General features: G+C 32.1%; 1 protein-coding gene across 1 annotated transcript; it reads right to left on the reverse strand.

The window, feature by feature from the left end:
- Window positions 1–6059: 6059 nt before the first annotated feature.
- On the reverse strand, window positions 6060–6899 carry LOC120359947 (DNA polymerase III PolC-type-like). Its single transcript, XM_039459425.1, has 2 exons — window positions 6320–6899; window positions 6060–6154 (listed from the first exon to the last, which is right to left on the reverse strand). Exons 1-2 carry the CDS (start codon window positions 6897–6899, stop codon window positions 6060–6062), a joined length of 675 nt encoding a protein of 224 aa, XP_039315359.1.
- Between the last annotated feature and the right edge of the window lie 5220 nt (window positions 6900–12119).

Raw genomic sequence — 12119 nt, forward strand, 5'->3', positions numbered from 1 at the left:
TACACAGAACTATTGAAAAATTATTTGAACCCAATAGTCACTACGATTATATATAGTCGTATAAAATACATATTGATACATAAATCAATAATTTAAACGTAATAAAAAATATTTTTTTCTTTTCGTTCAAAAGGATTTAAAAAAAATTAAATCTGAATTAAACATTTATATATAAGATTTAATAACAATATAAATTGTTATTTACATGTAAAAATATAAAATTTTATGTGGAACAGCGTTTCACATACACGTCACATTTGAAAAAAAAAAACGAGAGTAACTATTTGTCTTGAGGTTACAACAATCAGTTCCCAAAAGTTTCACTGAAGTGCGATTTGCAAAGACGGTCGCGATGGCGCGTAGATATAACGTCTGTGGCCGCACTCGACTCACGAGAAGATCCCCCGCGGCGTGACCACCTAGCGGAAGCCGCGCAAACCGCGCAAGCCGCGAAGGTGCGAAGACTGGCGTCGCGAAAAAGCTTTGAGACTCAAAACCAAAGTAAATCGCTCGATTTTCAAGAGCACCGTAATATATTTTTATGTGTAAAATAACAAGGATCACTTGAATTGAATTCCGTTAAACGAGCATTGACGAATGACAAACGCCATGCGATAGAAATGGATGGAATTAACGGCATTTTTTATCAGGTAATCCTTTGTTTGAAGAATTTTTATTAAACATTACATAAAATTAATCAAATATTCGGAAAATATTTCTTTCCATCTTTAATTTTTGTAATATTTGTTAAATCTCATAGTTAGTAAAAATATATTTTGATCATAAACTAATGTTGCAGCAACATTGTAATATAACGTTTATGCAATATTATGCTGTGCGTACAATGGATGAGTACTTGCAACAATATTGCAGCAAAACATTACACAGTGTACAGCAATGGAGGAATACTTGCAGCAATATTGCAGCAACCTTGCTATAACGTTGGAATGTTAATTGCTGCAAATTTATGTATTGTATGGATTAAATATCAGACAGACAAAAAATTAGAAATAAATATTAAACGAAACGCACCATAGATACAAATAAGACATAAAATATTATATTCACTATGCGTTTTACATTTAAGAGGGAAAGATCATGTAATCGGCGGAAAAAAGCTGATTTTCATAAATTTTTTTGCGGCACAAGACTTTTAATAAACTGTCCATAACTTTTTTCACATATGTGAATTTTTTTGTAAAGAAAGTGCAAAAGTGTTCAGTGCAGTAGTATAGTGGTGCAATAATGCCGTAGTACTTCAAAATACTATTGTGCACTAGTGTGCTTAATAGTATTTTTCTACAAGGAATGCGGAATTGGCGGAAAACTCGTGATTGGTCCGATCAGTTTTATGTCCGTTCCGCCGAATTTTATCCGCAAGTTTTTATTTTATGCGCTAGGCTTATCGGTTACGCTGGTTACTTGTTGTGTGCGTGTATTTATGTATGTGTAATAAAAATGGACAACCTTCAACAAAAATTTGTAAGAATAAAAATTATTAGAATTTTTAATGACATATATATATTTTCTCTGATACTGAGCATCATTTCCAGTGAGAACTAATAATAGAATTTTCAGTTAATTCGACGTTGATTCCATTATCATTTCTCCCTAGGCTATCTCTAAGCTCAACAATAAGTAAATTTTATTCATATTTTGTGCAAAATGTTAACGTAAACAGGTTCGCGAATAACGTTTTGTTTAGCAATAATAGGTCCAACTAATGCCAATAGTGTTTCAAATAGTTGATGTGGCATTCTAAAATAATCTATATATTTTTCTACATCTTTGGCCACCTCCTTAAGGCTCCTGAGTACTCGCCGCGGCCATATTGAAGTCGTGGGATAGTCGAAGGATAGTCGTGACGTCAGAAGCGAGAAATTGCATGAAATGACACGTAATTTTGTCCGACATGCCATTTGTAAATAAAGCCAATTTGGATAAAACAAACTAAGCAGATGACTTTAAAACACTTCTAAATATCGGTCACGACTATCCTTTTTCCGCTTAACAATCAGTAAATAGTTGTAAAAAGCATGTAAAGTGAAGCAATTGAAACAGGAAAACACATGGGCACATAATTTTGTCCGACGTGCCATTTCTAAATAATGCCAATTTGGATAAAACAGACTAATCAGATGGCTTTAAAACACTTCTAAATATCGGTCACGACTATCCTTTTTTCGCCTAGCAGTCAGTAAATAGTCGTAAAAAGCATGTAAAGTGACGTCTATTCAGACAGGAAAACACACGGATAGCTATTAAAAGGAGTGGAAAATGTACTTTTATGTATAAAATTCAAAGAAACTTTACTCGCGGTCCATTTTTACGAATTTGGTAAATACGAGACAAGTCATGTTTTTACAATGAAACACATAATAACAAAATGACATGCACGATAACATTTCATCGTCAATCTGTCACGTTTCACGTGTATTAGTTCTAATTTTGTCCGCGACGAAATGTCGCTACCGTCAACGCGGAGTTCTCGGCTGAGGAGTCAGGAGCCTTAAGACAGATTGAAAATATTGTAAAATCGGAACCCAGATAGATTTATTAAAACAGAATACATTAATATAAAACGTTATAAATGTTTTAATTTACAAAAAAATATTTCTTGTATCCCTTTCGTTAAAAAGGACTAAAAAAAGATTAAATTTGAATTAAATATTTAATTTTTGTACAAGATTAAATAACAATACAAATTGTTATTTACATGTAAAAATTATAAAAATTTATGTGGAACAGCGTTCCACACACACGTCACATTTGAAAAGACTGAGAGCGAGTATTCGTCTCGAGATTTCAACAAACAACTCCTAAAAGTCTTACTGAAGTTATGAGCTGGGAGTCGGCCGCGGTGGCGCCTAGATATAACGCCCGTGGCCGCATTCGACTCACGAGAAGATCTCTCGCGGCGTGGCCGCCTAGCGGTGGTGCCAGCACTCACTTGTTAAATTCATTTCAATCCGAAATTACAGGATTTCATAAATTATAATTAAATCGAATTTTAATGTATACATGTATTTGATTCACAGAATCATGTAAACAGATATGATTCTGTAAATCAAATATATATACCTTGCTGCTAGATATAATTACTTTCTTTATATTTTAAGTTTACGTTCCAAAACGTTTTTTCTGAGAAAAATTTTACTTGATATAATATACGTTATTATTTATTTATATTTTGAGTAGGATTTTCCTCACAAATAAAATAGCCATTAAATAGCATATTAAATTAATCGTTATAGTATTATACATATGTATTAAATATTACGTAATTTAAATATTATATATAATGAAATATTAAATATTAACGAATAATATATTTTATTAAAAAGCTATATACTGTATATTAAAGCTTCTCATATTATCAAAATTTGTAGTTTATGTTTATATATGGTTAAATATATCTTTTGTTAAATATTTTTTAACACGAAAAATTATCTTTATAATTTTATAATTTATAAAATTCTTGTGTTATAATAATAATGATAATGATGATAATTATAAAAATACTCAACTTCATTGACATATATGTATATAGCGGACTTTTTTGGAATGTACCACCAATATCTGCTAGAGATTTAAAGGACGTCCTTAGAACATCTTCAAAATGTCTTATTTAATATAAAGAACAACGCAATTTTCGAATACATATTTATTATGTATGTATACATAATATGTTAAATATTACGAACCATCCTAAATATGTCCTATAGATATCCTACAAACGTCATACTGCAGCTATGATAAACCAGGATGTCCTTCGGACGTCTTTGGAACGTCCTATAGTCGTACAAGATACTAGGACATTACAAGGACTTTTGTGGACATGTATTGGACGTCCGGGGACATCCATGTATTATGTGGGCACAAGCATGTACATACATAACCTAAAAAATTTTTAATATACGCTAATACGCAGGACATAAAATGATAAAAAAGCATTAGAAATTATGAGTGATTTTTTTAAATTTATTTTTACATGCATAATAATTATTTTAAAAATAGTTCGATTTTAATAATTCTAATCCCAACGATAATCAAACATCTGTAGATTAAGAATCTTTTTGGATTTCTTGTTTCACATAACTGAGTGTCAAGATTTCATGGTCACCATAAGACGATGCGCGCTCGGACACGTTGCGCAAAAAATGTTATGATTATGACAAATTTTGTTATTTGTTGGTCATGCAGATGTTTTCAAAGATATAATCGCAGGATACGAGTGAATCACGGAGTTAATAGTGTCACAGAACAACGTTTATTATAAATGTATTATACATAAAGAGAGACGAATCCCAATAGCACACGGGACCGATAGTACACTAAAGCCCGTATCAGACTATGCATTGAAAATTGAAGATTGAAGATTAAAGATTGAGCTTTGGCCAATCAAAATATAAAAAGTTAAAATTTCCTTGTTTTGATTGGTCAAATTTCAATATTTAATCTTCAATCTCAATCTTCAATGCGTAATCTAATACGGGCTTAACACTCACAGCGGCCAATGCCTAGAGTTTTTCCGTTGGTTGAGTTAGATAAGTCAAGATGATAGGTTGGTGGGCTATCGCACCATGCGCTATCGGATTCCATCCCATAAAGAGAATCAGAAAACAAACTTTGAGATAAGAATGCACATATACCCAGATAACAAAATGCGCGCACAATGATCGCACTGTTCCCGCACACGTGCGAGTACTCGCATGCGCATAACCCTCATAACGCACGCAGATGTGTCCTCATTTGCAACTCATATCGCTCGCATGCATGTTTGTCTTACGCGTGCAAGTGATATAAGTTCAATTCCAGAAGATACGTGTTCACACACTGATGTCATAGTGCGCTTGCGAGTTACAGCAAAATAAAAATATAAGAAAACAAGTTTACAGAAAAATTGAAGTGCAACTAAGGACAAATTATTCATTTTATTTTACATTAAAATAAAATTCTACAAAAAAGTATAAAATATAAAGTAAAAAAAAAACTTATATACTATGTTATTGTTACGTCCGGCGACGTAAGATTCTTTTCTTTTGACGACGGATACACTATACGACGGAGGCCGAGCAACGATGACCCACTTAATCTCACTTCGATTTCCGGGAATACAGTGAGACATAAAATAGGCCACAGAGGCGAGTAAAAATGTCACAAAAATCAAAACACCATAAATTATAAGAGAAATGTCATAAAAATCAAAATATCATAAATTATAAAAGAAATGTCACAAATCAAAGCACCATAAATTATTAAGAAGTGTCAAATAATAACGTCATCGGAAATCGTCTTATTAGCTGAACAAATAAACTCGTTGACACAAAAAATAATTTATGGGAGCCTTTCGAGGTAACACGTTGCTCGATCCCGAAAACGTATAAAACTCCATCGGCAAACATTAAGGACGTTCACCGGCTAATCGATTTCTATACAAAATGCTTTAAATTTAAACTGCATGCTATTAATCATTATCGATATATCCCCTAAATTCCAGGAAACATAGCGGTACCGAATTCGAGTTATTAATTTTCAAAGTTGCAGCTTTTAACATGTAAGGTATAGCCCAAGCGTGCGCTGAAGTGACATTTTAATTCATAGCGACTGTGATATCTATACGATTTTTCTGAAAAAGTAGGATATGATGCAGGGCGATGCTATAAACAACATAAAAAAAAACGGAGATTCGTAGCGGTACCGTTGTTGAATTATCGAAGTTCGAAATGGTGTTTCCGACAGCACTTCGAAGCGAGTCGTCGCATGGAAGGAGAGCCACCGCTGAGACGCGGCAACGCCGCGCGCGCAGCACATGTGCGTAGTAACAGTAGCGCGGCTTTTTATTTGGATCGGAAAGGAAAACGATTATGCGAAATAAATGAAATTTGAAAATCAATTATATTATTTTTAAACGTATATTTATAGTAGTAATTCTTTACTTAACGTAACAAAGCGTAACCTTAACGTAATAAAGCGTAACTTCAAATAACAAATATCACATAATAATTATAAATTATATAACGCAACTATAAAATCTGACAAGTATTGAACCAAATATCCTAAAGAAGACTAACGATATGATGAATAATTTTATTCAATACTTTCTTATTTTTAGTCACTCGTGCTTTTCCATCGACTTTTTCAGATAATAATTCTATTTAGCCTTTCCTGCACTTTTATAAACTGCTATAAGTGAAGCACTTGTAAATCCGGCTATAGCAATTTTTTTTAAAACGTCTCGCGATATAATATTTTTGAAACTGCTTAGTTCCTGCAAGCTTATATTTATTTTACTGTTTTTTTTCAAGTTCTGTGAAGCTTACTTGAAGCGTTTTTGCATGCAAAAAAAGCTTCTCTTCAACTTGAAAGTGAAGTACAAGCTTTTCTAATGCCACAACGTCAAACTCGGCATTGTGAAACATTTTGTCGCTATCGTCGACATCATCGGTTGTAAGAAAATCATTGTACAACGTTGATAGTTTGAATTTACCTGGTCCTTTTCGATCGGGTAATGCTTTTTTTAAAACTGCAAGGCTATCGGAAAAGCCAGATATTACATAGAATGGCTCTATCATATCGTGTTTTAAAATAAGCCTGAGGAGTCGTGGTATATCAAAAGACGCATTATGTGCCACTAGCAGACAGCGAGTCGCAAGTTTCTTTAAAAATAAATTAAAAGCTTGCAATGCGTTTTCTTGAGTGCATGTCTCTAGTAGCTTATTATGATAATATAATTTCGGACCAATGCTGTGCAATCCAGTAATTTTTGTTGCGCTTGTACATATTTCTTGCAATGGTTCAATGTAAACATTAAAAATGTAATTGCCCGATTTTGCAGCAATTTGCAATATATCAGCCGTTGCATTAAGACCTGAAGTTTCTAAATTAAAAAATACCATTTTGCTTTCATTGAGAGATATAAAATCTACAGTGTGTACACTTGAATTAAAATCTTGATTGATTCCACAGTTTGGGAAGTATTGAACATCCTCCACTTTTTCTTTCTTTTTTCTCAAGACTTCTCTTTGCACCTTTAATTCATGCCGACGTAATTTTTTAACTTTTGTCAAAGCTAAACGTGCTTTTCGTTCTCGTTTCTGATCGCTTCCTCGTGCGTAAATAGATGTGTGTTGACCGGATAAAAGATTTAATTTTTTTTTCAAATGCTACATTCACCATCATTTTTAGTGCATACAGCACTAGCAACACGAAAATCGCAAGCAGCGCTTTTACTAAGGCAAACATTTTTTGGTGCTTTGTGAGCGATTATATTATTGACACTTTTATTGCTCTGACTAGATGCCGCCATTGAAAATTTTTGCGCGTTATTTGCATATTTATCAAATATTATTTTTAATTCGTTTAACAGTGTTTCGTCAGTTAGTTTAACTGTTTGTTTTGTCAAATTTTTCTGGCGACTACACCATTCCTTACAATTTTTGTGTTGACCATACAAATGATCTGGTATACTTCTTAATATATCAGCTAGTTGCGTAGTCTGGCCTTTATTCTGCGCAATTGCATACGTAAAACATTTTTTTACGTGGCTTATCACACCTTGTTTATTTAATTGTTTGCATTTTTGGTAAGTTCGTACAATTCATTCGTAAAATGTTTGACTAAATGATTTTTATCCGCTAATTTGTGAACGGTTTCACCGCTTTCTTTGCATACTGCCGCAATTGTCGAGCTATCTTCGTCTCCGATGATAACACGAACGTTTAAACCAACTTCTTTTAAAATATTGCTTTTTTTAATAAGTTGAACGCTAGTGTCCGCCTCCATAGCCTTCGCACTCCCCTGGAAATTGAGTCGACAGTCGTGGTCTTCTTTGCTGTGACCCTTATCGCACATTGTGCATTTACGATTTCGAGTGGCATAATCTAAAATTTTTTTGTTAAAAATCCTACAATTGTGGCATAACCGTTCAAGCTGTCATAACTTCTTCCGTTGCTCCAGCCCATGTCGTAAGATACGATGATATTTACAATGTCTGTTAATTTCGAATAAAACGTCATATCGGTCGAATTTTCATTCGTCTGTCGTGAACAAGATGGAATATTGGGATCATTGTAGGATTGAAGCAAGTTTAGGTGAGGATAGTCTTTTACAACTTCAACTGGCCTATAATAAGAAGAAATTAAAACAAAATAATCCATGATTTTATTAGAAACCAATTAGAAATTTTTTTAAAGAATAAAAAATACAAATAATGTACATTGTACGTAGAGATAAAAAATTACATTCAATTATTAAAATAAAACCCTTACACATTTTTTCAGAAATAGTGTTACGCAGTCGAAAATATTGTGTTCTGTATAAATTTGAGGAGGTGCGTAAAATAAGGACCTAAGATTTTGAGCTGGCCTCCGACTGAGTCAATTGTTACGTATTTTAGAGGTCGCGAAATTGACTTAGATCCTTATTCCGAACATCCCCTGATTTGTAGACGTAAACACATATTTTGTGCCTATTGTTTAATATCTAATGCAAGTTTCGAAACCTACTAATTATCAATATACAATTCATTACTATGGAAAAATATTCAATGTTTATGTCTGTGGTCATGTTTATTTTGTCAGTTCTATATAGTTATTTAATCAAAAGTATTTTTTAATTTAATATTTTTATTTAAAATTAACGTTCCATATTTTCAATCTTGATTTAATTGACTGATATTTAATCAAAATTTATAGTAAATACTAAAATAACTCCTTACAACTCTTCACACAGCTTTTTCATATTCTCAATCACTAGGCGGCGTTCTTCATCAGCAGCTTTCTTGCAGCTGTCTTTTGCACTCTTTTTTATCGAGTCTCCTACTATTTTTTCGTATCGCTTGTATAAATCACTTGAAATACCTGGGATATCTATACAGGCTAATAATTTTTTCAACCCAGTATAACCAACGCCACTGTGTATCGCACCTACAAAAAAGCATTACAATTATATATATAGTATATATTATAATTGTATCGTCCTCATTGAATAATATTATTGAATTTAAAACTTACCCAGTACAAGTAATAAGTTGCTTTCTGCATACTTGTGACCATTATGCATTTGCATCTTTCCTGTGCTAACTGTAGTTTGGGTCTTACACTCTTCGCAAACAATTGTTAGAATTGAATAAAGGCCTGAACGTTTTTCAGCTACAATATTTTGTAAACTGAGAACCCTCATGCAGTTGCAACATTTCAAATTTTTTGCAAGCACTTGCATATTAACGAAACGATGACCATAATTAATTCTTTCGCGAGTGAGAACATCATATCACATCTGGAACCGTGCTCACCGTCCACCACCGTAGACGACTGTCGCGGATCCACTCAGTTACTGTGAGCAGATCTTTCACGGGTCCGACCTAGGAATTTCCTAACCACTACACGAGTTCCACTACAGAGTTGGCTCAAGGATTTCCCAAACAGTAAGTCTCTCAACATTCACTCCGTCCCTTTCCCCTTTTATTTTCTTTTCTTTTTTTTTAATTGTAATTATTCTCAAGTGAGAAACTCGCGTCGTAATCCGATCGAACGGTCCACAACTCTTACGGAAATGAACTATTGGAAAGGCAATAATCACTATATTGACTTACGATAGTGATTATTCATTCTCTAATAGTGATTATGTAGCATTTAATGATTAGATTATTTGCAATAATCATTTCCTAATAGTTTTTGAATAGGTAATTATTAATTTCATAATCAGGTTATTTGGAATAATCACCAGCACACTACTTTTAATAGTTAATATATAAATGATTATTAGTCGACTATTCACAATAAACCCAATAAGAACTAGATTATTTAAATTTATACGTTTATTAAACGCAAGTATGGTATAAAACAGATATAGGTATGTGGCAGATATGTATATAGGTAAAACGGTTTTTATACGTTAGTGCAATATACGTTTATAATAATCGTTTTTATTACGTATATATAATACGGAAAGTATTTTATACGTTGAAAAATGGTTTATAAAATGCCAGAAATGTATTTACATTTATAACACGTATAAAAATACTATAAAATACTATCATATACTAATTAAACGTTCCTTAAATACGTTTATGATTTGTAAAAGTTGTTCATGTAAATAACGTATCAAAAATAGGATTTAATATCCAGGGGGTCAATCATGTAATTTCACGTGGAACTTTTCACGTTTCACTTTTCACTTTTCACGTTTCACTTTTCACTTTTCATTTTTCATTTTTCACTCATAGAGAGTTCACGTGAATCTTTTCACACATAGCGATTATGTATGAATAATGCGCGGAAGTTTAGTTTAGGTTCCGAAATTCACCATTAGAGTCTCTATCATTGCAACTATCAAGCGATCGTGAAAAAAGTTTCTACCTGCTTTTACAGTATAACTTCTACTGTAAAAATTTTATTATATAAAAAAAATTGTAAAAAAAATATTCATAAATAAATAGCAATATTTCTTAGTTATATTGCATAAACTTAATTTACAAATATAATATATATTACATTTATTTTTAATGATCCATATATTGTAACAACTATTTTATTATGTAGTAATCTAATACTCAAAATTACATTGTAATTTAATTCAAACATTGTTTTTCAAAATTAATTTTAATTAGTTTTTTATGTGTGCAAATTTTAAAGTAAATTAATTTCATTAGTCATTAAATTTAACTTTGTTTAATTAAAAAATATTGAATAATTTAGAATACGACCTTGATCAAAACTGAATTCTCCGCTCACACATGTATTTTCCAAATTTATAAGTTATAAACACTTACATGATTGATTAATATTCTATTTCACAAGACGCACCTTTCTTATATCATTGTGTATCAAAACGCGTTTAAAGTATATTTTTATCTAAATTTGCATTTGATGAAACCTCATTCTATATAATTATCAAAATATCAATTTGTCAAATATAAATATCAAATCTAATTACATCACAAAAGCATTATTTTTATTTATGTAAGTATTACTTTATCCTATCAACGCAATGCAATACCAAAAAGGTTAACCTCTTCAATAATACCTCTTCAAACTGTTACCACACTTTCATTCTTATTTCAAAATACATACAATTTATTAATTCCCTAAATTTTCACCTTTTCGCCATCACGGCTGATGGCGAAAAAGTTCACGTGAAAAAGTTCATATTTCCGCTCATGAGTGAGTTACATGATTCCGTGGAATCGTACATGATCGTGCAGTTCACGTGAAACTTTTCACTTTTCACGTTTCCGCCCTAGGGGAAATGTTACATGATAGACCCCCAGGTATAATATACTTTAATTATGTTAATTAAAGTTTAAGCGTAAATTATATTTATACGTTTTTATTGCAGCAATATTTAAACGAATAATAAACGTATTTTATACACATTCCGTATAGCTAATTAAAGGTTTATTGAAAACGTATATTATTTATGAAATGAAAAACGATTTATAAATTATCAAAATAAAAAATGATTTATAAATCATTTCAGAAATACCGAATACGGTTAAAATCCAAGACATTCAATTATTAGTAGTTATTTTACACGTAAAAACATTACGGTGCTCTCGAAAATTGAGCGATTTGCTTTGGTTTTGAGTCTCAAACATAGACTTTGTACTATGGCTACGTTCCGTTTCACGCATAATGCGCATGAGACATCATTTTATCCTTGTAATTCCCCAAATGTTAAACAAGGACAAAATGATACATTATGCGCATCATGCATGAAACGGAACGTAGCCTATGTCTATGGTCTCAAAGTTTTTTCGCGACGCCAGTTTTCGCGCTTTTGCGGCTTGCGCGGCTTCTACTAGGTGGCCATGCCGCGAGGGATTTTCTCGTGAGTCGAGTGCGGCCACAGGCATTATATCTAGACGCCATCGTGACCGTCTTCTTAAATCGCACTTCAGTGAAACTTGTGGGAACCAATTGTTGTAACCTCGAGACGAATTTTGCTCTCATTTTTTTTTCAAATGTGATGTGTATGTGGTTCGCTGTTTCACATAAAATTTTATATTTTTACATGTAAAAATAACAATTTGTATTGTTATTAAATCTTGTACATAAATGTTTAATTGAGTTAATAAATGTTAAATCTTTAATCTTTATTTAATCTTTTTGAACAAA

The sequence above is a fragment of the Solenopsis invicta genome, unplaced genomic scaffold, assembly GCF_016802725.1.
Source record: "Solenopsis invicta isolate M01_SB unplaced genomic scaffold, UNIL_Sinv_3.0 scaffold_38, whole genome shotgun sequence".
Lineage (NCBI taxonomy): Eukaryota > Metazoa > Arthropoda > Insecta > Hymenoptera > Formicidae > Solenopsis > Solenopsis invicta.